The 26,062-nt window shown below is 49.4% G+C and overlaps 2 protein-coding genes across 4 annotated transcripts in view; one reads left to right on the forward strand and one right to left on the reverse strand.

Moving 5' to 3' along the window:
• DHX37 (DEAH-box helicase 37) overlaps positions 1-6,394 on the reverse strand; it is a 44,738-nt gene extending 38,344 nt beyond the window's left edge. For 2 of the 3 annotated variants that reach the window (XR_004032092.1, XM_030821668.1), the window contains exons 1-2: positions 6,185-6,384; positions 2,664-2,833 (exon numbers count right to left, since the gene is read on the reverse strand). Coding sequence is in view for 2 of the 3 variants with exons in the window: in XM_030821668.1 (XP_030677528.1) it covers positions 2,664-2,833; positions 6,185-6,290 (276 nt within the window). In the remaining variant the exon portion in view is untranslated. Of the gene's footprint in view, positions 1-2,663; positions 2,834-6,184 lie in introns of all 3 variants that reach the window. The other variant, XM_030821669.1, reaches the window with a different exon arrangement.
• A 4,261-nt stretch (positions 6,395-10,655) lies between these two features.
• BRI3BP (BRI3 binding protein) overlaps positions 10,656-26,062 on the forward strand; it is a 37,469-nt gene continuing 22,062 nt past the window's right edge. Inside the window, exon 1 of the mRNA XM_030821670.1 lies at positions 10,656-11,014. Coding sequence (XP_030677530.1) covers positions 10,805-11,014 — 210 coding nt within the window. The 5' untranslated portion in view covers positions 10,656-10,804. The remainder of the gene's footprint in view (positions 11,015-26,062) is intronic.

The raw sequence follows: 26,062 nt of genomic DNA on the forward strand, positions 1-26,062 counted from the left end.
TGTATTATACACACACACACATACACACACAGAGCAAGGTATAGCACAGCGGGAAAGGACCCTAAATAGGATTTAAAAATGACACGCTGACAAGGCGCAGTGGCTCACGCCTGCAATCTCAGCACTTTAGGAGGCCGAGGCGGGTGGATCACCTGAGGTCAGGAGTTCAAGACCAGCCTAACCAACATGGTGAAACCAGGTCTCTACTAAAAATACAAAAATTAGCCAGGCATGGTGGTGCATGCTTGTGGTACCAGCTACCCGGGAGGCTGAGGCAGGACAATTGCTTGAACCTGGGAGGCAGAGGTTGCAGTGAGCTGAGATCATACCACTGCACTCCAGCCTGGGCGACAGAGCAAGACCTTGTCTCCAAAAAAAACAAAAGAACATGCTCACAGGTGAGTGAGTCTTCCCCCTACTAAGGCTCTGGGGACTGCCCATCCACAACTGCTGGAGAGAGACCCTCAAGCCTCCTGATGCGAAGACACAGCTCCCATGTGCAGTGGCCTCACCAAAAGTCAACCTTGATTCTCATGAAGGCTCCAGGTCAGGGTTCCTCAATCTCAGCACTATTGACATTTAGGGCCAAATAAGTTTTTGTTTCTCTGTGCATTGTAGGCTGTTAACAGCATCCCGTGGCTCCACCCGCCAGATGCCAGCAGCACTCCCAAGTTGTCACAGCCCAAAATGTCTCAAGACACTGCCAAATGTCCCCGGGGCAGCGGGGGGCGGTGCGCAAAACTGTCCCGGCTGACAGTCACTGCTACAGATCCAAATACTAATGTACAAAAAACTCAGATGGCAGAGGAGCACATTTAAAATAAAATTTTAAGGCTGGGCGCAGTGGCTCACGTCTATAATCCCTGCACTTTGGGAGGCCAAGACAGGTGGGTCACTTGAGGTTGGGAGTTCAAGACCAGCCTGACCAACATGGAGAAACCCTGTCTCTATTAAAAATACAAAGTTAGCCAGGCGTGGTGGCGCATGCCTATAATCCCAGCTGCTCGGGAGGCTGAGGCAGGAGAATCGCTTGAACCTGGGAGGCGGAGGTTGCGGTGAGCCGAGATCATGCCATTGCACTCCAGCCTGGGCAACAAGAGCAAAACTCCATCTCAAAAAATAATAAAATAAAATAAAATAAAATAAAATTTTAAAAATCCAGAAGGTAGGACAAACAACAAATAAACTACAATGGGAAAAAAAAACAAGAAAAGGGTGAGGAGTATCCATGAAACAACAGGAAATTTAACCACTTGCTAGATGTTTGATATTAAAATAAAAGATTAGGTGTGCTAATGGTATTCTGGTCATTTTTAAAAGTCTCTACTTACAGAGATACAAATTGAAATATTTATGGATAAAATGCTATGTATAGTGGGTTAAATGGCAGCCTCCCTCAAAGATGTGTTTGTGTCCTGGAACTTGCGAACGTGACCCTATTTGGAAAAAAGGTTTTGTAGATGTAATTATGTAATTACGTGAAGGATCTCAAGACGAGATGATCCCGAGTATCTGAGTGCGACCTAAATCCAATGAGAAGTGCCCTTCAAAGAGACACACAGAGGAAAGGCCGAGGGAAGACGGAGGCAGAGATTGGAGTGACGCAGCCACAAGCCAAGGGAACGCCTAGAGCCGCCAGGAGCAGGAAGAGGCCAGGAATGACCCTCCCCTGAGCCCAGTGAGGAGCACAGCCCTGCTGACGCCTTGATCTCGGACTTCGGGCCTCCTAAGCTGGGAAGGAACGAATTTCTATTGTCCTAAGCCCCTCAGTTTGTGGTCATTTGTATGACATCCCCAGGAAACTAGTTCAGATTCACTGTATGTGGGATTTGCTTCAAAATGACCCAGGGGTGGGAAAGTGACCAGCAGTGGAGATAATCCAAGATTGACCAGGGGCTGATCAATGTTGGAGCTGGTGATGGGCACATGGGAGTTCATCATACTGTTCTCTTTACTCTTGCAAATGTTTGAATTTCCCTTGCAAATGTTTGAATTTCCCATGACAAACTTTTTTCCTCTATGAAAAAATGAAGGTTGGTCGGGCATGGTGGTTCACGCCTGTAATCCCAGCACTTTGGGAGGCCGAGGCGGGCGGATCACGAGGTCAGGATATCAAGACCATCCTGGCTAACATGGTGAAACCCCATCTCTACTAAAAATACAAAAAAAAAAAAAAAAAATAGCCTGACGTGGTGGCATGCACTTGTAATCCCAGCTACACAGGAGGCTGACGCAAGAGAATCACTTGAACCCAGGAGAACCTAAGATCATTTCACTGCACTCCAGCCTGGGCAACAGAGCAAGACTCCATCTAAAAAAAAAAAATTTAAGGTTTGGTAAAGCCAGAAAAGATGTCGGGGATGCGGGAACAAAACAAAAAAAGAAAACAAAATTAAATTTAAATTTAAAAAGAAAAGAAGAAAAAACAATGAAGGAAAAAAGTTTGACATTCTCCGGAATAGTTCAGTTCAGTTCCTTTGCCGTAGTAGCTGCATTTCAAGTGCTCAACAGCAATACGTGGTTAGTGGCTACCGCACTGGAATTTTTCTCATTCCAGAAAGTTCTATCAGTTGCGCCACAGAGACCCCCTCAGGAGGAGAGAGACCCCCCATCTCTCTCTATGCTGGAGAGCCACTTGCAGACCCTGCCCGAGTAGGGCATACCTGGCTCTTTTTCTCCTTCTGTTCTAAGATTTTCTGCAGCACTTTCTTCTCCTTCTTGGTCAGAGGCTTCTTCTCCTTCTTCGACAGGGGAGGGGCTTTGGTCTTCTTTTTCTTCTTCCCCGGTAGAACGAGCGCGTTGCTTGCATCAACTCCCTTCAACGTGTCCTTGTCTGAAAGAGCACAGTTATTAAGGCCCCATTCTCCTTGAGGTAGCTCTGGTCCCGCCTCCCACAGGCCCCCTGACCTGCATGGAGGCCTCCTGAGCCTGCGCACAGGAACAGGGGGCTCTGTGAGGTCAAATCTATTTTCATAACAATACTATGATGTTCTCAAGGCCAGGCGCAGGGGCTCATGCCTGTAATCCCAGCACTTTGGGAGGCTGAGGCAGGTGGCTCACTTGAGGTCAGGAGTTCAAGACCAGCCTGGCCTACGTGGCGAAACGCTGTCTCTACTAAAAATACAAAAATTAGCCAGGTGTGGTGGTGGGTGCCTGTAATCCTAGCTATTTGGGAGGCTGAGACAGGAGAATCTCTTGAAACTGGGAGATGGAGGTTGCAATGAGCCAAGATTGTGTCACTGCACTCCAGCCTGGGCGACAGAGTGAGACTCCGTCTCGAAAAAAAAAAAAACCCAAAAAAACAAAAAAAAATTATGATTTTTCTCTTGTTGTTTTTTTGAGACGGTATCTCACTTTATCCCCCAAACTAGAGTGCAGTAGTGCGATCTCGGCTCACTGCAACCTCCGCCTCCCAGGTTCCAGCAATTCTCTTGCCTCAGCCTCCTGAGTAGCTGGGATTACAGGCATGTACCACCACGCCCCAGCTAATTTTTGTATTTTTAGTAGAGACGGGGTTTTACCATGTTAGCCAGGCGGTCTTGAACTCCTGACCTCAAGTGAGCCACCCACCTCAGCCTCCCAAAGTGCTGGGATTACAGGCGTGAGCCACCACGCCCAGCCTGATGTTCTCTTAAGAGTGTAAGGTGGGGCCGGGCGCGGTGGCACATGCCTGCAATCCCAGCACTTTGGGAAAATCACCTGAGGCCAGGAGTTGGGGACCAGCCTGGCCAACATGGCAAAACCCTGTCTCTACAAAAACTAGCCAGGTGTGATGGCATGCACCTATAATCCCAGCTACACAGGAGGCTGAGGCACGAGAACTGCTTGAACCCAGGAGGTGGAGGTTGCAGTGAGCAGAGATCACGCCACTGCACTCCAGCCTAGGTGACAGAACGAGGCTCTATTTCAAACAAAAAAGAAAGTATATAGTGGACTAGGCTAAGTTTCTGTCATATCTATTTCTAAACATAATAGTTTGAAAGTATACAATCTAGACAATTTTAGAAAAATTCAGTTATCCCAGCACTTTGGGAGGCCGAGGCAGGCGGATCACGAGGTCAGGAGATGGAGACCACGGTGAAACCCTGTCTCTACTAAAAATACAAAAAAATTAGCCGGGCGTGGTGGCGGGCGCCTGTAGTCCCAGCTACTCGGAGAGGCTGAGGCAGGAGAATGGCGTGAACCCGGGAGGCGGAGCTTGCAGTGAGCCGAGATCGCGCCACTGGACTCCAGCCTGGGCGACAGAGCGAGACTCCGTCTCAAAAAAAAAAAAAAGAAAAATTCAGTTATCATATCACTCTTCAACTCCAACTGCAGAATCTTAGGTAAGACAGACCTTAGCAAGTACCTGGGTCTGCCTGATGTCTGATGCTGGGGTTTGCTCTCTGGTGTTCCTGTGTGGGGAGGATCTGATTCTTTGATTAACCATTTGGTTTCTACGTCTTCATGTTACAAAGAGGACAGGTTTTGTGACCCTAATTAATTAAGTACAATGGGCTGGGTGCAGTGGCTCACGCCTGTAATCCTAGCACTTTGGGAGGCCGAGGCAGGCACATCACCTGAAGTCAAGAGATTGAGCCACTGCACTCCAGCTTGGGGACAGAGCAAGGCTCCATCTCAAATAAATAAATAAATAAAAGAAGGTAATCTGAGTCATGTTCTTATAAGATTCCTCTGGACCCTGAGAAAGGCAGGGATACATGGAAATGTCCTGTTCTGATGTGAGAAACATCTTTCCCCAAATCTCTGGGTCTGAGAGACCGCAGCCCTTCTGCTCAAGTGGTCCAGTTCCAAGTGTCAGCCCAGCGTCTACGGCCGTCTTTGAGGTGCCATCCTGAATTGTCACTGCCATCGTAACGGTTGTCACCTGTCCCGGGACATACCTCACCTCTGTAACCTTTCTTTACTTTTCAAAGCAACATATTTTCCCAAATTACCATCTCCAAAACTCTGATAGGCGGTAAGACGGCTACTGCAGGTTAAATATCCCTTTCCAGAAATGCTAGGGACCAGACGTGTTTTAGATTTAGGAATATCTGTATTCTATTCACTGGTTGAGCATCCCTAATCTAAAAATTTGAAATCTGGAATGCTCCAGTGAGCATTTCCTTAAGTGTCATGTTGACACTCAAAAACTGTTGAATTTTGGAGTATTTTGGATTAAGGCTGCTCAACGTGTGCTACTGGTCCCATTCTGCAGACGTGAAAACGAAGGCACAGAGATGTTAGGGGATCTGCCTCAACTCCCAGCCTGTCTGTGGAACTTTTTTTTTTTTTTTTTTGAGATGGAGTCTCGCTCTCTCACCCAGGCTAGAGTACAGTGGCGCGATCTTGGCTCACTGCAACCTCCGTCTGCTGGGTTCAAGCCATTCTCCTGCCTCAGCCTCCTGAGTAGCTGGGACTACAGGTGCCCACCACCACAACTCCTCTGCTCTAAACGCTCCCATGGCTGCCCTCTCCCGTAGAGAAAAAGCCCCAGTCCTCGCCAAGACCGCAGTCCAGGCCCGACCTGCCCTGGCCACCTGTTTTTTCTCTCATCTCCAGGCAGTCACTCAGGTCTCCTTCAGATCTTGACTCTAACAAAGTGATGTCTTCTCCAGCAACTCTATGGGGTGCTGCAACCCACCCAATGACCTCTTCTGTTTTATCTGCTCACTGTATCCACAGAACTTTCTATATGTTTATTCTTTGCCTGTCTCCTCCTATACAGCAGGTAAACTCAGGGATTTTCTAAAAATCTCCCTTTCTGCTATGTCTCCAGTGCCTAGAATAGTACCTAGCATGTAATAAGGGCTACTACTAAAAAGGGGTCTGAGAGAAATGTCAGCCAGCCTGGAGCTGAGCAGACAAGACTGGGCTGAAAATACACATTTGGGGGTCGCTGGAGATTATAAAGAGATTATAATCGAAGTGATGGGAACGGATGGAACTACTCCTATTTTTTTGCCAAATTCTCCATGTTACTATTTGAGGGAGGGAGAAATCCCGGGCATTCCATATACACTGTTAAAACTAGGCTGTCACTAAGCCCCTCTCCTTTGGATCATCTGAAATGGGGGGACCCATTCCCCCATTCCAGATGATCCATTCCACCCCTCTGGGATCCCCACCCGAGTCCTGAAGGCAGGGCACAGGCCGCCCTGGGAAATCCCCGAAATCCAGCCCCCGTCCAGGGATGTCTCACCCTCCAGTTCCAGCTGCACGGGGGGCGGTTCGGGGGGGCCCTTAGAGGGGCCGGGGCCCGCCTGCTGGCGCCCCTTGATGTTGTACCGCCGGCGCAGCTTCCCCATGGCGACTAGGTCCGGGTGGGCGCTCCAGCGGGCCGGACCAGCAGAGCAATCCGAAACCCAGCCCACGTGGGCTCCCAGACCACCAACTCCGGCCGTGAGACTTCCGGGTTGCGTTATCGCGAGAGCTGTAACTGACTTTGCTGCTGAGGGGCGGGGTTGGAAGAGAAACCTAGCGGAGAGGCGGAGCTGGGCCAGGCAGGGGGCGGGGCTATTTAGAGAAGTAGGCGGGGCCTGAGGTCCCAGCGCAGGCCCACGTTTTAAGTCCGGGGCGTTCTCGCTCGGGGTAGTCTCGGTTTAAATATGACTTATATCTACTGATACTAATTTGGCTGCTTGGGAGTGGAAGTGTTTTGCCACCTTTTAAAATATACCCCGCCCCGAGTACTCCAAACTTCTTCCTCCCAACCCTGGTTTGCGCATCTGCATTTTCTGATACTCCTACAAGAAAGGTATTAGTCGTGTAGTTTTAAAAAGGCAGCAAATATTTCCATCACAGGGATAGATGGAAGATCTAAAAGGCGGACTCTACGGGCGCGGTGGCTCACGCCTGTAATCCTAGCACTTTTGGAGGCCGAGGCGGGTGGATCACGAGGTCAGGAGTTCAAGACCAGCCTGGCCAAGATGGTGAAACCCCCGTCTCTACTAAAAATACAAAAAAAAATTAGCTAGGCCTGGTGGCGGGCGTCTGTAATCCCAGCTACGCGGGAGGCTGAGGCAGAGAATTGATTGAACCCGGGAGGTGGAGGTTGCAGTGAGCCGAGATTGCACCACTGCACTTCAGCCTGGGCGACAGAGCTAGACTCTGTCTCAAAAAAAAAAAAAAAATTAAAGTTGTCTATTAGATAACTTTAAATTCCCATTACCGCATCACATAGTAACACACTGGGAAACAATGCATTATTATTATTGTTGTTATTATTATTATTTTTGAGACAAGGTCTGGCTTTGTTGCCCAGGCTGGAGTGTAGTGGAGCAATCTCGGCTCACTGCAACCTCTGCCTCCCAGGTTCAAACGATTCTCCTGCCTCAGCCTTCCGAGTAGCTGGGACTACAGGTGCCCGCCACCACCCCCGGCTAGTTTTTGTATTTTAGTAGAGATGGAGTTTCACCATGTTGGCCAGGCTGGTCTCAAACTCCTGACCTCAGGTGATCTGCCTGCCTCGGCCTCCCAAAGTGTTGGGATTACAGGCGTGAGCCATCACGCCTGACTTTTTTTTTTTTTTTTTAAGCGATAAGATCTCGCCCTGTGGCCCAGGCCAGAGTGCAGTGGTACAATCACCACTCGTTGCAGCCTTGACCTCTCCTCCCACCTCAGCCTCCTGAGTGGTTAGGACTACAGGCACACACCACCACGACCAGCTAATTTTTCTATTTTTTTGTAGAGATGGTGTCTCCCTATGTTGCTTAGACTGGTCTCAAAATCCTGGGCTCAAGGGATTCGCTTGTCTTAGCCTCCCAAAGTGCTGGAATTACAGGCATAAGCCACCTCGAAGGCCTTAATGACATTTTAAAAAAATCATAATTAGCGTATCAAATCTGTGGGGTTTTTTGTTTGTTGGCTTGTTTTTGTTTTTTTGAGACAGAAATCTCCCTCTGACGCCCAGGCTGGAGTGTGGTGGAGCAATCTCGGCTCACTGCAACCTCCACCTCTCGGGTTCAAGCGATTCTTCTGTCTCAGCCTTCCAAGTAGCTGGGATTACAGGCAACCACAACCATGCCCATCTAATTTTTGTATTTTTAGTAGAGATGGGTTTTCACCATGTTGGCCAGGATGGTCTCAAACTTCTGACATCAAGTGATCCACCCACCCTGGCCTCTCAAAATGATGAGATTACGGGCCTGAGCCACCGCACCCAGGCTCAAATCTGTATTTTTATGGATTTTGTTGCTTAGGATGACAGTGATTTAAAGTTTCTTCTTTAAATATGTTTATTTAAATAAATTAAAAGTTTAAGAAACGTTTAAAAAATGTTAAGTAGCGGCCGGGCGCGGTGGCTCACGCTTGTAATCCCAGCACTTTGGGAGGCCGAGGTGGGCAGATCACGAGGTCAGGAGATCGAGACCACGGTGGAACCCCGACTCTACTAAAAATACAAAAAAATTAGCCGGGCGTGGCGGCGGGCGCCTGTAGTCCCAGCTACTCGGAGAGGCTGGGGCAGGAGAATGGCGTGAATCCGGGAGGCGGAGCTTGCAGTGAGCCGAGATCGCGCCACTGGACTCCAGCCTGGGCGACAGAGCGAGACTCCGTCTCAAAAAAAAAAAAAAAAAAAATGTCAAAGGCCAGGCGTGGTGTCTCACGCTTGTAATCCCAGCACTTTAGGAGGCCGAGGCGGGCGAATCACGAGGTCAGGAGATCGAGACCACAGTGAAACCCCGTCTCCACTAAAAATACAAAAAATTAGCCGGGCGTGGTGGCGGACCCCTGTAGTCCCAGCTACTCGGAGAGGCTGAGGCAGGAGAACGGCGTGAACCTGGGAGGCGGAGCTTGCAGTGAGCCGAGACTGCGCCACTGCACTCCAGCCTGGGCGACAGAGCGAGACTCCGTCTCAAAAATAAATAAATAAATAAAAAATAAAATAAAATGTAATATATCAATGAATTACCTTCCAGAAGGTATAGACCATCCTAGACAGCAAGAAGAAGGCAGATACGTAACAGCATGGATGGATCTCACAAAGATAAAGTTGAACAAAAGCCAGGTATGGTGGCTCACACCTGTAATTACAGCACTTTGGGAGGCCGAGGCAGGCGGATCACCTGAAGTCACGAGTTTGAGACCAGCCTGGCCAACATGGCGAAACCCCTCTCCACTAAAAATACAAATATTAGCCGGGTGTGGTGGCGCGTGCCTATAGTCCCAGCTACACGGAAGGTTGAGGCAGGAGAATCGCTTGAACAGCCTCCGGAGTAGTTGGGACTACAGGCGCCCGCCACCACACCCAGCTAATTTTTTTGTATTTTTAGTAGAGACGGGGTTTCACCATGTTAGCCAGGATGGTCTCCATCTCCTGACCTCGTGATCCGCCCGCCTCGGCCTCCCAAAGTGCTAGGATTACAGGCATGAGCCACCGCACCCGGCCTCATTTTGTATTTTTAGTAGAGACGGGGGAGATGTCTCCATGTTGGTCAAGCTGGTCTCGAACTCCCGACCTCAGATCGCCCGCCTCAGCCTCCCAAAGTGCTGGAATCACAGGCGTTAACCACCGCACCCGGCCTACAAAAAAGTTTTTAAAAAGGCAAACAGTACGGGAAAAAATGTGCAAAGGATATGAATAGGTAATTCACAGAGAAGTAATTCAAATGGCCAATAAATCTATGAAAATCTTACTAGGAATCCAGAAAATGTAAATTCAAAAATAAGAGCATTTTTTATTCTTGGGATTGGCAAAAATTGAGTTTTATTTTCTTGGTTGTCTAAAAAAAATGTTGGTTAGACTTGATTTGTTTCATTTAGGATGCAAACAGAGTCCTTGCATTGCATGGGTTATTATGGCTCTTAAGTCTTTAAAACCAATTATCCTCCTCTCCGCTCACCTTTTATATCGCTTATTTATTGAACAAACTGGGTCGTTTGTTTCGTAGAATGCCCCACATGCTGGAGTTAGTTGGTTGCTTCTGCTGCTTCTAAGTTTTCCTTATCTGACATATTTCCTGTAAACCGTGGGTTTGATCTAGAGGCCCCATCAGGTTCATGCTCAACTTGTCTTGGCAAGATTCCAACGCAGGTGGCGCTGGTACTTCCTGGCACTAAGATCGATTGGCGGGACCGGGACTTCGCGGCCTGGCCCCTCCATTTTCAAGTTCCCCGCCAAACCCTCGCCTCTTGGTTTTACCCATTTCTGATGATCATCGCGTGCATCCATCATTCCATTGAGGGGTGCCAAATAATTTTCGGATTCTCTCATTCGTCCTCATGTATTAGCTGGACTTTGCTAAAAGAAACTCCCTACCCAACTATTTTGGGGCTCTGAAATACAGCTCATTCAGGAACGGCAGGAGGATGCCTGATGCTTTCTTGTTATTTAAAATTTTCAGAATGAATGAGCTGATGCCCACGAGGGCCAATTTTGGGGTACCATTATAATACATTCAGGGAGATTACATATATGTGTATTTCATGTTTTCCAGTCAGTTGCAGTCACTTTCCTGGTTGAAGCTGTTGCAAGTTTTACAGGCACGGGTTGCTTTTCCACGGATAAGTTAAAAAAGAGAATTATTTTATTTAAATGATGAGAAGCCACACCGGGTCGTGGCAGGCTTCCGGGAGGCGGGCGCGGGGCCCGGGGGCCGGGTCGCGTTGGTCCCGCGCCGGGGGCGGGGCGCGGCGTGGGCTGGGCCGTGCGCCTTTGCGCGCGGGGCGGGGCGGGTGGCGCAGCAGCGGCGGCGGCGGCGGCTGTGGGTAAAGGCGCGGCGCGCGGCCCCCGAGCGCGCCAACCTTGCCCTAGCCGGAGTCCGCGGCGGCCCAGCGCACGGCCCTCACCCCGCACCGCGACCCCGCACCCTGCCGGCCGAGCATGGGCGCGCGCGCCTCAGGCGGGCCTCTGGCCCTGGCCGGGCTCCTGCTGCTGCTGCTGCTGCTGCTGCTCGGGCTGCTGGCCCCGGGCGCGCAGGGGGCGCGGGGCCGCGGCGGCGCGGAGAAGAACAGCTACCGCCGCACGGTCAACACCTTCTCCCAGAGCGTCAGCAGCCTGTTCGGCGAGGACAACGTGCGCGCCGCTCAGAAGGTGGGCGCCGGGCCCGCGCCCGCGGTCACCTTGCCCCGGCCGCCGCGCACCTGGCTGCCAGGGCCGACCTGGGAGGAGCGCGGCCTCCGGGGCTGCTCGCCCGGCCGGCGCGCGGGAAGAGGGGGTCCGGCCTGCGTCTCGGGGCCTGCCGCCTGCGGTCCCCGCCGGGCCTAACCAGTGCGGGTCTGGGCGGCCGGGCCTCGGGGCGCCCTCTCCTCTGCGCCGCGCTTCTCCTTGGACCTTGCCCCCGCAGTCGGCGCAGCCAGAGTCTCTCCCGGCTGCGCTGACGCCCGCCGCGCGTCTCATTCATTCATTCACCGCGTTTGAATGGCTCCTACTGTGAGCCAGGCAGTGCGCTGGCGCCCTCGGTCCCCACGCGCCTGCGCCCTCCCCAGCTACCCCGGGTTTGTCCTAGCCTCGCATCCCGACCCACTTCCCCTGGGACCTCTGCCCCACTCCTCCTCCTGCTTTGAAGATACTTGGAGTTGCTTTTACTTTACAGGAAATGAAGGGAGCAATGCGATTTGCTCGGTGGCTTTGGGAAACCGAGCACCTACTGTGTGCGGGGCTTTTCGCGTGGAGCCTTTTGTTTAGTTTGGGGAGGTCCCGGATCCTGCAGCCTCCTGGGAAGGGTGTTGAGTCCCAGGAGGAGCACAGGGGGTTTTCCCCAATTCCTGCTCTCGGAGCTAGGTGCGATAGGGGTGCCATTCCGGGCGGAAGTCTGCCGACCAGCTCCTGAGAAGGAGGAAGTTCCTGGGGACACTGGTGTGTGGTATTGCGGTTCCTTTGCTGTTCCCTGGGGAGGAGGGGGATCTTGCTTGCTGCCAGCCTTCCTGGGGTTTTGGAGTCAGAGAAGTTTGGGTTGAAGTTGGAGCTCTATCAGTTGGATGGCTTTGGGGAAGTGACTTCACTTCTTTGAGCCTGTTTCTTTATTTGTTAAATGGGGATAGTAATCATACCCCTTCATTGCGAGGTTGTAATTATGACTAGTTGGTACCTTCCTGGCCCAGAATCATGGCTAAAAAGTTAAAGTTTTCTGCTCATTGAGAGGGAGTGGGGAATAGCAGGGAACATGAAGGCCCAAATCAGATTGACTGCATGTTCTTACTGGATAACATGAAAGGTTAATTTGTTAGGAAAACGGTAACTTTTGACCTCCCTTTCCTATGGGCAGGGGCACCTCTTGCACAGGTGGGTCTGTGTCTTCATACATGTGGGGGAGAGAACGCTTTGTAGGTGGCCAAAGAGGGGCAAGGAAGCAGGGCTGAACGCCTGGATATGAAAAGGTTGCCCTGGGGTCTGGCGGGGGAACGGATCAGGGGTGTGAGTGCAGGGAGTCCCACTTACTTCCTCTTGATGCGGTTCCGGAGCTATTTGAAGGCAGAAATCATTTGTTTTAGAGCAAAAATAAGCCTGTCTTTTTCACGAAGGGTGACCACAGGATCCCCATGTCTCAACTGACGGTGGTTCCATGTGACAATCTAAGGCCAACAAACATGAAATATGAGTGGATATTTAAGACTTTTACTTAAATAAGACAATCTGTATTCTGGCAGAGCATCTCCGAATCTGGGGGTCAGAGCTCTTCCTGGGGTAAACCGGGGTTTGTGCCTTTAATAGAGATGCTAATGATTACTAAGTGCTTTTGTAGATAGAATAACCTTATGTAATCCTTAGAATGACCCTGTGCGGTAGGTACTGTTACTGTTCCCATTTGACAGATGAGGAAACTGAGACACAGAGCAGTGAAGTGGCTGGTTTCAGGTCAGATGGGTGGCACAGCCAGGATGTGAACCTAGGCAGAGTGGACATGGAGCCCACATTAGTATCTCGCCTGTTTTCCTGCCTCATGACCCCTTCCCTGTTCCCCGAGTCCGGGCAGCATCCAGAGGCTGACCTGACTTGTTTCTTTCCTTTTTGTGTTTTTGAGATGGGGGTCTAGCTCTGTTGCTCAGGCTGGAGTGCAGTGGCGTGATCTCGTCTCACTACAACCTCCACCTCCCAGGTTCAAGCAATCCTCCCCCCTCACCCTCCCAAGTAGTTGGGATTACAGGTGTCCACCACCATGCCTGGCTAAGTTTTGTATTTTTAGTAGAGACGAGGTTTCACCTTGTTGGCCAGGCTGGTCTCAAACTCCTGACCTCAAGTGATCTGCCCGCCTCAGCCTCCCAAAAGTGTTGGGATTACAGGCGTAAGCCACCGTGCCCAGCCTGTTTTGTGAATTTTAAATAAAGGAAAATTGGGTCTGCTAGCAACTGTAGTTTTCAGCATGCCTGGGTTTACTAAGTAGAGCCAAACCTGCTTTGTGAAGTTTAATGGTATTTAAAAAAACACCCCATATTCTTTTTTTTTTTTTTCCGAGATGGAGTCTTGCTTTGTGGCCCAGACTGGAATGCAGTGGCGCAGTCTTGGCTCATGGCAACCTCTGCCTCCCAGGTTCAAACAATTCTCCTTCCTCAGCCCCCTGAGTAGCTGGGATTACAGGCGTGTGTGCCACCATGCCTGGCTAATTTTTGTATTTTTAGTAGAAATGGGGTTTCACCATGTTGGCCAGGCTGGTTTTGAACTCCTGACCTCATAATCCGCCCTCCTCAGCCTCCCAAAGTGCTGTGATTAGAGGCGTGAGCCACCGTGCCTGGCCCCCCATATTCTAATCTAGGGCTTGTCTGAAATAAACCTACAACCATCCTGTTTGGAGCATGAGAACAGACATGAGTTTGAATCCTAGCTGTTTCTCACTCACTGTGTGACCCTAAGCCAGTTGTTTTACTTCTCTCTCTTTTTTTTTTTTTTTTTGAGATGCAGTCTCGCTTCTTCTCCCACGCTGGAGTGCAATGGCGAGATCTCAGCTCACTGCAACCTCTGCCTCCCGGATTCAAGCAATTCTCCTGCTTCAGCCTCCCTAGTAGCTGGGATTACAGGCAGATGCCACCACGACCAGCTACTTTTTGTATTTTTAGTAGAGACAGGGTTTCACTGTGTTGGCCAGGCTGATCTCGATCTCATGACCTCAGGTGATCTGCCTGCCTTGGCCTCCCAAAGTGCTGGATTTACAGGCATGAATCACCGTGCACCGCCCAGTTGCTTTACTTATCTGTGTCCCATTTGTGCAGAGGAGATAAATTGGGGAATTAAAGGAGTTTGGTTGGGCTGCACAATGCCAGGCACTGAATAAGCATTTAGTAAATGGTAGAATATTTCTATATGAAGGGAATTTGTCTGGTAGGAGAGTGATAGACTTATTAATTCCTTTAAAAATTATTAAGTGATGGCCCTGGCACGGTGGCTCACACTTGTAATCCCAGCACTTTGGGAGGCCAAGGTGGGCAGCTCATCTGAAGTCAGGAGTTTGAGACCAGCCTGGTCAACATGGCGAAACCCCGTCTCTACTAAAAATACAAAAATTAGGCCAGGTGTGGTGGCTCACGCCTGTAATCCTAGCACCTTGGGAGGCCAAGGCGGATGGATCACCTGAGGTCAGGAGTTCAAGACCAGCCTGACCAACATGGTGAAACCCTGTCTCTACTAAATACGAAAAATTAGCTGGGCATGGTGGCACATGCCTGTGATCCTAGCTACTTGGGAGCCTGAGGCAGGAGAATCGCTTGAACCTGGAAGGCGGCCGTTGCAGTGAGCCGAGATTGCGCCATTGCACGCCAGCCTGGGCAACAAGAGTGAAACTCTGTCTCAAAAAAAAAAAAAAAAAATTAGCTGGGCGTGGTGGTGCATGCCTGTAATCCCAGCTACTTGGGAGGCTGAGGCAGGAGAATAGATTGAGCCCAGGAGGCTGAGGTTGCGGTGAGGTTGAGTCACGCCCCCTGCACTCAAGCCTGGGCGACAGAGACTCCATCTCAAAAAAAATTATTAAGCAACTTATACACATGTGTTCATAGCAACACTTTCTACAGTAGCTAAAAACTGGAAATATTCCGGCCGGGCGCAGTGGCTCACGCCTGTAATCCCAGCGCTTTGGGAGGCCGAGGTGGGCGGATCACGAGGTCAGGAGATCAAGACCATCCTGACTAACACGGTGAAACCCCGTCTCTACTAAAAATACAAAAAATTAGCCGGGCGTGGTGGCGAGTGCCTGTGGTCCCAGCTACTCTGGAGGCTGAGGCAGGAGAATGGCGTGAACCCGGGAGGCGGAGCTTGCAGTGATGCGAGACCGCCCCACTGCACTCCAGCCTGGGTGACAGAGCGAGACTCTGTCTCAAAAAAAAAAAAGTGGAAATATCCCAAATGTCTTATCAGCTGATGAAGGGATAAAATGTGATGTGCCTATATAATGAAATATGATTCAGCCATAAAAAGGAGGCCAGGCGCGGTGGCTCAAGCCTGTAATCCCAGCACTTTGGGAGGCCGAGGCGGGCGGATCAGGAGGTCAGGAGATCGAGACCACGGTGAAACCCCGTCTCTACTAAAAATACAAAAAATTAGCCGGGCGTGGTGGCGGGCGCCTGTAGTCCCAGCTACTCAGGAGGCTGAGGCAGGAGGATGGTGTGAACCCGGGAGGTAGAGCTTGTAATGAGCCAAGATCGTGCCACTGCACTGCAGCCTGGGCAACAGAGAAAGAATCTGTCTTAAAAAAAAAAAAAGAATAAATTTTGGAGGGCCAGTTACAGTGGCTCACGCCTGTAATCCCAGCACTTTGGGAGGCTGAGGCGGGTAGATCACTTGAGGTCAAGCGTTCGAGACCAGCCTGGCCAACATGGTGAAACCCTGTCTCTACTAAAAATACAAAAATTAGCCAGGCCTGGTGGCATGTGCCTATAGTCCCACTTACTTGGAAGGCTGAGACAGGAGAATCGCTTGAACCCCGGAGGTGGAGATTATAGTGAGTGGAGATCACACCACTGCACTCCAGCCTGAGCAACAGAGTGAGACTCTGTCTCAAAAAAAAAAAAAAAAAAAAAAAAGGAAGATCAGAACTTATCAGTACATAAACTTTGCTTCCTCCTTGTGAAGGGCTGCAAAGAGCACATTGCTGTAAGGATGTGCCATTGTTGAACCTGCCCCTGGTGGCTAACATTTGATCCTGTCTCGGGCCACTCTAAACATGGCTGCAGTGTAGGTCTTTCTATATGTATTGTTTTGTGTGCACCTAGGCAAGTTCATCTGTAAATTGTTAGAAGTGGAATTGCTGAGTCAAAGGGTCTGTGCATTTAAAAAGTTTTTTTTTTTTTTTTTTTTGAGACGGAGTCTCGGTGTGTCACCGAGGCTGGAGTGCAGTGGCGCAATCTCTGCTCACTGCAACCTCCGCCTCTTGGGTTCACGCCATTCTCCTGCCTCAGCCTCCCAAGTAGCTGGGGCTACAGGCGCCCGCCACCACGCCCGGCTAATTTTTTGTATTTTTAGTAGAGACGGGGTTTCACCGTGTTAGCCAGGATTGTCTTGATCTCCTGACCTCGTGATCCGCCCGCCTTGGCCTCCCAAAGTGCTGGGATTACAGACGTAAGCCACCACGCCCGGCCTTTTTTTTTTTTTTTTTTTAAGAGACAGGTTCGTGCTCTGTCACCCAGGCTGGAATGCAGTGGTAAAATCATAGTTCACTGAAGCCTTGAACTCCTCGCTTCAGGTAGTCCTCCCAACCTCAGCCTCCCAAAGTGCTGGGATTACAGGGGTGAGCCAGCACTCCCTGCTCTTTTACTTTTTTTTTTTTTTTGAGACAGAGTTTCATTCTTCTTGCCCAGGCTGGAGTGCAATGGCATGATCTCGGCTCACTGCAACCTCTGACTCCTGGGTTCAAGTGATTCTCCTTCCTCAGCCTCCTGAGTAGCTGGGATTATAGGCGCATGCCTCCATGCCCAGCTACTTTTGTATTTTTAGTAGAGACAGGGTTTCTCCATGTTGGTCAGGCTGGTGTCGAACTCCTGACCTCAGGTGATCCACCTGGCTTGGCCTCCCAAAGTGCCGGATTACAAGCGTGAGACACCACGCCTGGCCTTTGACATTTTTTTTTTTTTTTTTTTTTTGAGACGGAGTCTCGCTCTGTCGCCCAGGCTGGAGTGCAGAGGCACAGTCTCAGCTCACTGCAAGCTCCGCCTCCTGGGTTCACGCCATTCTTCTGCCTCAGCCTCCCGAGTAGCTGAGACTACAGGCGCCTGCCACCACGCCTGGCTAATTTTTTTTTTTTTTTTTTGTATTTTTAGTAGAGACGGGGTTTCACCGTATTAGCCAGGATGGTCTCGATCTCCTGACCTCGTGATCCGCCCGCCTCGGCCTCCCAAAGTGCTGGGATTACAGGCGTGAGCCACCAGGCCCGGCCTACATTTTTAATTGAAATGTAATTGGTGTATGTTTTTTGCTTACATCAATCTATAGCATCATGAATTGTCACACACAGAACACACTCCTTGACCAGCAGATCTAAAAATGGATTGTTCCAGCCTCCAGAAGTCCCTTTCTGCTCCCACATGGTTACTAACCCCCTAAGGTCACTACTGTGTTGATGTCTGCCCATGTGAATTAACTCTGTTTGCTTGAGGCCTTGCATAGTAAGAGCTCTATATGCATTGTTCATATTGCAAAGATACTACTAAATGGTCCTTCAAAGAGTGATAGCAGTTTCTCCACTCTCAGTAGACGCGTGTGAAGGCTAATTCCCAAGCCCTTTCCAATGAAGTGGCTCATTAAATTGTTTTTTTTTTTGAGACAGAGTCTTGCTCTGTCGCCCAGGCTGGAGTGCAGTGGCGTGATCTCGGCTCACTGCAACCTCCGCCTCCCGTGTTGAAGTGATTCTCCTGCCTCATCCTCCCAAGAGCTGGGATTACAGACATGTGCCACCACGCCCAGCTAATTTTTGTATTTTTAGTAGAGTTTTTAACCACGTTGGCCAGGCTGGTCTTGAACTCGCGACCTTGTGATCTGCCCGACTCAGCCTCCCAAAGTGCTGGGATTACAGGCGTGAGACACCCCACCCGGCCTCATTAAACTTTTTGGCTTTATTATGTATGAGACAGATGGTCTTTTCATTTATTCAGAATCCATCGGTATGTTCTGGGAACTGCCTTTTGGTTTTTTTTTCTTTTTGCCGTTCTATTGAGCTGTTGGGTTCTTTTGTTTTAGCATTTTTTTTTTTTTTTTTATAAAGAGGCTTGCATTTTTTGCTGTTTGCAAGAAAGTATTTTGAGCAAAATAACTTTGACACTTTCCAGTCCTTTTTCCCCTACCAACATTTTAACAGCTTTTTTGAGGTGTAATTGCACTACACCTCAATAGACTGTGCGTATTTAAAGTGTAAGTTGACACCTTTAGACATACACACTTGTGAAAAATTACCACAGTCAAGATAATGTTTCCCATAATTTTTTTTTTTTTTTTTTTTTTTGAGACGGAGTCTCACTCTGCCACCCAGGCTGGAGTGCAGTGGCGCAATCTCGGCTCACTGCAAGCTCCGCCTCCCAGGTTCACGCCTTTCCCTTGCCTCAGCCTCTTGAGTAGCTGGGATTACAGGCGCCCGCCACCACACCCGGCTAATTTTTTGTATTTTTAGTAGAGACAGGGTTTCACCATGTTAGCTAGGATGGTCTCGATCTCCTGACCTCATGATCTGCCTGCCTCGGCCTCCCAAAGTGCTGGGATTACAGGCGTGAGCCACCGCGCCCGGCCTGTTTCCTGTAATTTTTTATATTGAAAATTTTTCGAAGTACCAAAATGCTGAAAGAACAGAACAAGGAATAGCTGCAAACGTCTCCCCTAAAGTCACCAGTTCTTAAATTTCCCCTCAAACTTTTTTCTCTACAAACACATCTCATAGACACATACACACACGCACACACATTTATTTTTATTTTTTGGCAGGATCATTTGAAAGTTAGTTGCAGACATTTTAATACTTTTTCCTACAGAACCACAATACCATTGTCTCAGCCAAGAAACTTAAATATAGTATAGTATTTTGTAATAGACGGTCCATATTCAAATTGTCTTTATAGCTCATAAAAAATCCAACACCCAGTCAAGGACTGCTCATGCATTTGGTGTTCATGTCTTTAGTCTGTCAGAGTTTCCTCACTTTTGGTGGAGGAAGGGACTTAATTATGAATTTTTTTTTTTTTTGAGACGGAGTCTTACTCTGTCACCCAGGCTGGATTGCAGTGGCGTGATCTCGGCTCACTGCAAGCTCCACCTCCCGTGTTCATGCCATTCTCCTGCCTTAGCCTCCCAAACAGCTGGGACCACAGGCGCCCGCCACCACGCCCGGCTAATTTTTTTGTATTTTTAGTAGAGACGGGGTTTCACCGTGTTAGCTAGGATGGTCTCGATCTCCTGACCTCGTGATCTGCCCGGCTCGGCCTCCCAAAGTGCTGGGATTACAGGCGTGAGCCACCGCGCCCGGCCCCAATTATGAATTTTTTTTTTTTAGACAGGCTCTCACTCTGTAGCCCAGAATGGAGTGCAGTGGCGCAGTCTCAGTTCAGTGCAACCTCTGCCTCCTGGGTTCAAGCGATCCTCCCACCTTAATCTCCTGAGTAGCTGGGATTACAAGCGTGTGCCACCATGCCCATTTATTTATTTATTTATTGTATTTTTTGTAGAGACAGGATTTCTCCTCAAAATCCCTGTGTTGCCCAGGCTGGTCTCTTGACTCCTGGGCTCATGTGATCCTCCCGCCTTGGCCTCCCAAAGTGCTGGGATTACAGGCGTGAGCCACTGCGCCTGGCCCAGTAAGGGACTTTTACGGCATTGACGTTTTTGAAGAGTACAGACTAAATGTCTTTTTTTTTTTTGAGCTATAATTCATATACCATACAATTTATTCATTGAAAGCTCAGCGGTTTTTAGTATATTCACAGCACTGTACAGCTGTCACTACAGTCAATTTTAGAACATTTGCGTTACCCCAGAAAGAAACTCCGTACCCATTAGCAGTCACTACTTTTTTCCTTTGCCCCAACTCCCAGCTTTAAGCAACTGCCAGTCTGCTTTCTGTCTCTATTTCTGAGCCTACGGTGGGCTTTTCATGGGAATGGAGTCCTGTACAATCTGGCCTTTTGTGTCTCGCTTCTTTCACTTAGCCTCATGTTTTCAAGTTTCATCCATATTGCAGGATCAGTACTTTATTCCTCTTTATGGCTTTTTATTTACCCGATCATCAATTGATGGACATTTGGGTTTACATCACCTTTTGTCTATTGTGAATGATGCTGCTGTGAACATCCATGTGCAAATATTTGTGTGGACATTGTTTCCAGTATTTTGCGGTGCGTACCTAGGAGTGCAGTGGCTGGGTCATACAGGAACTTTTTGTTTAACACTTTGGGGAACCGTCGCCCTTTTCCAAGGCAGATGTACCGTTTTACCTGCCTACCAGCAAGGTAGGAGGGGCCTGGTTTCCCCACATCCTTGTCAGCACTTGCTATGGTCTGCCTTTTTGATTCTAGCCATCTTGGCAGAGGTGAAGTAGTATTGCTGTGGTTTTGACAGTCCAGAACTGTTTTTTTTTTTTTTTTTTTTTTTTTTTCGAGACAGAGTCTCGCTCTGTCGGCAGGCTGGAGTGCAGTGGCGCGATCTCTGCTCACCATAACCTCCGCCTCCCGGGTTCACGCCATTCTCCTGCCTCAGCCTCCCGAGTAGCTGGGACTACAGGTGCCCGCCACCACGCCCGGCTAATTTTTTGTATTTTTAGTAGAGACGGGGTTTCACTATGTTAGCCAGGATGGTCTAGATCTCCTGACCTCGTGATCTGCTCATCTCGGCCTCCCAAAGTGCTGGGATTACAGGCGTGAGCCACCGTGCCCTGCCCAGAACTGTCTTTTGAAATGTCCCACGGTGTGTATTAATCGGATTATTTCCTCCAGGTTAGGCTCAGACTTAGCTTTCATGGCAAGAATTCTGCAGAAGGCATCATGTGTCCTTGCTGAGGTAGTACCGTATCGGGGCTCGTGGTGTCTGTTTGTGCCATCGCGTTCTCGTTAGTGGATGCTGAGTTTGATCTCTGGGTTGAGGCTGGGCAGGCCCACTGCGCTGGGGGTGCCCCTTCCCCTCTGTGGTTCATATGTGGTCTGTATGTTATGTTCCAGCATTTTCTGTTCACCTGGTCTTTGCATTTCTGTGTGTTCTTCAGATGCTTGGGAAACCTTTGAATGGCAGAATTGCCCATCCTCTCTCCCTGGCTTGCTCATCAAGATGCCTTTGCCCTCGTGGCCTGATTTTCCATAGGACAAATTTGCATGTGCCTGAGGGTGATGGAGGTAAAGCAAGATTAGGATGCAGGAAGGCCAATGTCACCCAATCCGGGTGTTGGATGTCCCCGGGCGTTGGATGTCTCCCGCCTGACTGCTGCAAGAAGAGGGCTGATGAAATCCCAGGCTTGAAGCAATCTTGTTCCCTCCCACAGAGGCGATGGCTGGGCCTTGTTTGTCTGAGGCCTCAGGCATCCACAGTTTGCTCACCTGCTCCCCTTATTTCAACTTTCCATTCTGAAAATTGTCCAACATACCCAAAGGTAGGGAGAGTAGAGTGAACCCTCGTTCACCCAGGTCTTCCCATGTAGCAACTTTCTGCCATCTGGTTACTTCTTTCCTTCCTAAATTTTTTTGGGGGTGCCTGGAATAATATTTTAAAGCTAATCCAAGACATTAGTTCACCTTTGCATATTTCAGTTAGCATCTTTAACAATAAAAATTTTGTGAAAATCAAAACCACAATACTGGCCGGGCATGGTGGCTCATGCCTGTAATCCCAGCACTTTGGGAGGCCGAGGCGGGTGGGTCACTAGAGGTCGGGAGTTTGAGACTAGCCTGGCCAACATAGTGAAACCCCATCTCTACTAAAAGTATAAAAATTAGCTGGGCATGGTGGTGCTCACCTATAATCCCAGCTACTCAGGAGGCTTAGGCAGGAGAATTGCTTGAGCCTGGGAGGCGGAGGTTGCAGTGAGCCAAGATCGCACCACTGCACACCAGCTTGGGCGACAGGGTGAGACTCCATCTCAAAAAAAAATGAACAAAACACACACACACACACATACAAAAAAAAAAACACACAATACTATCATCACAGCTTATAACAATTCCTTAACATCTAATGCAGGTCCATTTTCTGATTTCCCTGGCCCAAAATGTCTTTACAAAACTTTTGTTTGAATTTGGATCTAAACAAAGTCTACACATGAAGTGTCTTTTAAGTCTCTTTTTTAAATTTTTAATTTTTTTTTAAATTTTTTTGAGACAAGGTCTTGCTTTGTCACCCAGACTGGAGTGCAGTGACATGAACACAGCTCACTTGCAGCCTCAACCTCCTAGGTTCGATGATCCCCCAGCCTCCTCCCAAGTAGCTGGAATCATAGGTACATGCCACCATGCCCAGCTAATTTTTAAATTTTCTGTAGAGACGGTGTCTCGCCATGTTGCCCAGGCCAGTCTCTAACTCCCAGACTCAAACGATCCTCTGGCCTTGGCCTCCAAAAGTGTTGGGATTACAGGCGTTAGCCACCATGCCCAGTCCCAAGCCTTTTTTAAAATTAACTTTATCCTTTTTATAAGTAGAGTTTAAAAAATAGTCTGTTCTTTTAGAGTTATAGAAAAATTGTGAAGATAATACAGGGAGTTGCCATATACCCCTCACCCCGTTTCCCCCATTATTAACGTTGTATATTCATGTTCTATTAATGAACCAATATTGGTACATCAATTATTTGCTGAAGTCTGTACTTCTGTAGTTTTTCCTGCCACCCTTTTCTGTCCCAGGATCCCATCTGGGATCCCACCCCACATTTGGTCCTCAGGTCTCCCGAGGTCCTCTCGGCTGGGAGTTTCTCAGGCTCTACTTGTTTTTGATGACCTTGACAGTTTTCGGGAGCATTGATAGGGCTTTTTATTTTATTTTATTTTATTGTATTATTTATTTATTTTTTTTGAGACGGAGTCTTGTTCTGTCGCCCAGGCTGGAGTGAAGTGGTGTGATCTCTGCTCACTGCAACCTCTGCCTCCCAGATTCAAGCAATTCTCCTGCCTCAGCCTCCTGAGTAACTGGGACCACAGTTGCATGGCTAAGTTTTGTGTTTTTAGTAGAGTCAAGAGGTTTCACCATGTTGGCCAGGCTGGTCTTGAACTGCTGAACTCAAGTGATCTGCCTGCCATGGCCTTCCAAAGTGCTGGGATTACAAGCGTAAGCCACAGCACCCAGCCGGTCAGGGATTTTGTAGGATGCTCCCTATTGGAATTTGTCTGATGTTTTTCTCATATTGAGACTGGGTGATGGGTTTTGGGGAGGAAGACACAGAGTGAAGGATCATTTTCATCCCATGACATCCAGGGTACAGCGAATCATGATTTAAGTCACTTTTTTTTTTTTTCTTTTTTTGAGATGGAGTCTCGCTCTGTCACCCAGGCTGGAGTGCAGTGGTGCAATCTCGGCTCACTGCAAGCTCCGCCTCCCGGGTTCACGCCATTCTCCTGCCTCAGCCTCTCCGAGTAGCTGGGACTACAGGTGCCCGCCACCACGCCCAGCTAATTTTTTGTATTTTTAGTAGAGACGGGGTTTCACCGTGGTCTCGATCTCCTGACCTCGTGATCCGCCCGCCTCGGCCTCCCAAAGTGCTGGGATTACAAGCGTGAGCCACCGCGCCTGGCCGATTTAAGTCACTTTTAATTTTAATGCCCCCACCTCATGCTTTTTCTTGGATGCCATCTTATTCTGTGGAGAAGCTGGGTCTCACCCCATGGCATCTCCACCATCTGCATCTGGCCAGGTGCATCCTCATGGTCGTGTTTCCCTGTGCCCCATTTCCCAGATCCCCAAGAACCACTGGTTAGATCTAGAGGCCTGGCCGGGGACGGTGGCTCACGCCTGTAATCCCAGCACTTCGCAAGGCCGAGGCGGGCAGATCACTTCAGGTCAGGAATTCAAGACCAGTTTGGCCAACATGGTTGAAACCCCATCTCTACTAAAAATACAAAAAATGAGCCAGGTGTGGTGGTTTACGCCTGTAATCCCAGCTACTCGTGAGGCTGAGGCACGAGAATTGCTTGAACCTGTGGGGTGGGGAGCGGAGGTTGCAGTGAGCTGAGATCGCGCCACTGCACTCCAGCCTGGGTGACAGAGCAAGACTGTTTGGAAAAAAAAAAAAAAGAAAAAACAAAAAAGATCTAGAGGCCCGATACGATTCATGCTTGCATTTTCACTGGATTTCTGCTGGAACCACCTCCAGGCTTTGGACTTTGCTGTAAGCTCCTGTGTTTGTGTGCATTGCAGCCCAGTCGCCTAAACAGCGGACATACATTTTCTCCCATTCTGGAGGCTGGAAATCTGAGCTCGAGGTGCCAGGGTTGCTTTCTCCTGAGGCCCCTCATCTTGGCTTGCAGATGGCCGTCCTCTCCCTGGGTCTTCGAGTGGCCTTTCCTCTGTTCATCTGGGTCCTACTCTCCTACTTGCATAAGGACACCAGTCGCATCAGATTAGGGACCACCCTAAAGATCTCATTTCAGCTTAGTCACCTCTGTAAAGACCCTGTCTCCAAATACAGTCCCATTCTGAGGTCCTGGGGTTTAGGGCTTCCACGTAAGTCTTTTGGGGGACACAGTTCAGCCCATATTATTCCCCTCAGGACTCCTGTGTCTCCATCCACACAAAGTGGGTCAGGGTGTCACACACCAGAGCAGGCAGAGCCAGCCCCACAGGGAACAGCAAATTCTCCAGCCAGATGGTTCAACGACAAGAGATGGGATCCTCCCTGAACTCACTCTCTCCTGCCCGGGGCCAGTTTTCAGCAGGGGACAGGTGCCGTTCTTTCCACCGTGAGAAAGAACCTCTGACCTGCACCTTTCTTAGCACTGTCAGGAGCTACTCAGGCACGCCAGCTTCTCAGGCATGGCAGTTTTCAGAGCACCTGCCTGTCAGCTTGTGTTACGTGGGAGGTGACCGCTCGGCTTGCAGGGAGTTCCAGGTTGCCACCCTGCAACCCCTGAATCCGACAAGAAGAACCTCAGCCGCTCAGACGCTCTGGGCACCTGCTATGTGCTGGGCACCGCGCCGAGGTCTTTACAGGTTCTGCTCTTGAATCCTCTCTTAGTCCCATTTCTCCCACAGCGGAGAAAACTGAGGCACAGAGAGGTTCAACATGTGAGCAGGAATGTCTCTCCCTCCCAGAATAACTGCTTCCATGCACCCTTTCCTGGGCACTTGCTGGCATTTTAAAGGCCTGCTACTCTTTTCTCACAGAAACCTTTCTTTTTCCCTCCATTTGAACAAATTATAGAAATTGCTATATATTGTCTGGGCGTGGTGGGTCACGCCTGTAATCCCAGCACTTTGGGAGGTCAAGGTGGGTGGATCATCTGAGGTCAGGAGTTTGAGATCAGCTTGGCCAACATGGCAAAACCCTGTCTCTACTAAAAAGATAAAAATTAGCCGGGTGTGGTGGCACACACCTGGAATCCCAGCTACTTGGGAGGCTGAGGCAGGAGAATTGCTTGAATCCACAAGGCAGAGGTTGCAGTGAGCCAAGGTCACACCACTGTACTCTAGCCTGAGTGACAGAGTGAGACTCTGTCTCCCTCCGCCCCCTCACCCCAAAATTGCTATATATTGACAAACATGTACAAGTCACACATACTTTAAAGAATTGTAGGTCAAGCGCGGTGGATCACACTTGTAATCCCAGCACTTTGGGAGGCTGAGGCAGGCAGATCACCTGAGGTTAGGAGTTCGAAACCAGCCTGGCCAACATGGGAAAACCCTGTCTCTGCTATTTTACAAAAACTAGCCAGGCTTGGTGGCACGTGTCTGTAATTCCAGTTACTCAGGAGGCTGGGGCAGGAGAATTACTTGAACCTGGGATAGGGAGGTTGCAGTGAGCCGAGATGGCGCTAATGCACTGTAGTCCAGGTGACAAAGCAAGACTCTGTCTCAGGAAAAAAAAAAAAAAATGTGGCAGGAAAAGCTGGGCATTGTAGCAGCAGCCTGTGGTCCTAGTTACATGGGAGGCTGAGGCGGGAGCATTGCTTGAACCCAGGAGTTTGAGACTGCAGCGAGCCATAATTACCCCCACTGTACTCCAGACTGGGCAACAGAGCAAGACCCTGTCTCCAAAAAAAAAAAAAGAGC

This window comes from Nomascus leucogenys, chromosome 10, assembly GCF_006542625.1.
Source record: "Nomascus leucogenys isolate Asia chromosome 10, Asia_NLE_v1, whole genome shotgun sequence".
Lineage (NCBI taxonomy): Eukaryota > Metazoa > Chordata > Mammalia > Primates > Hylobatidae > Nomascus > Nomascus leucogenys.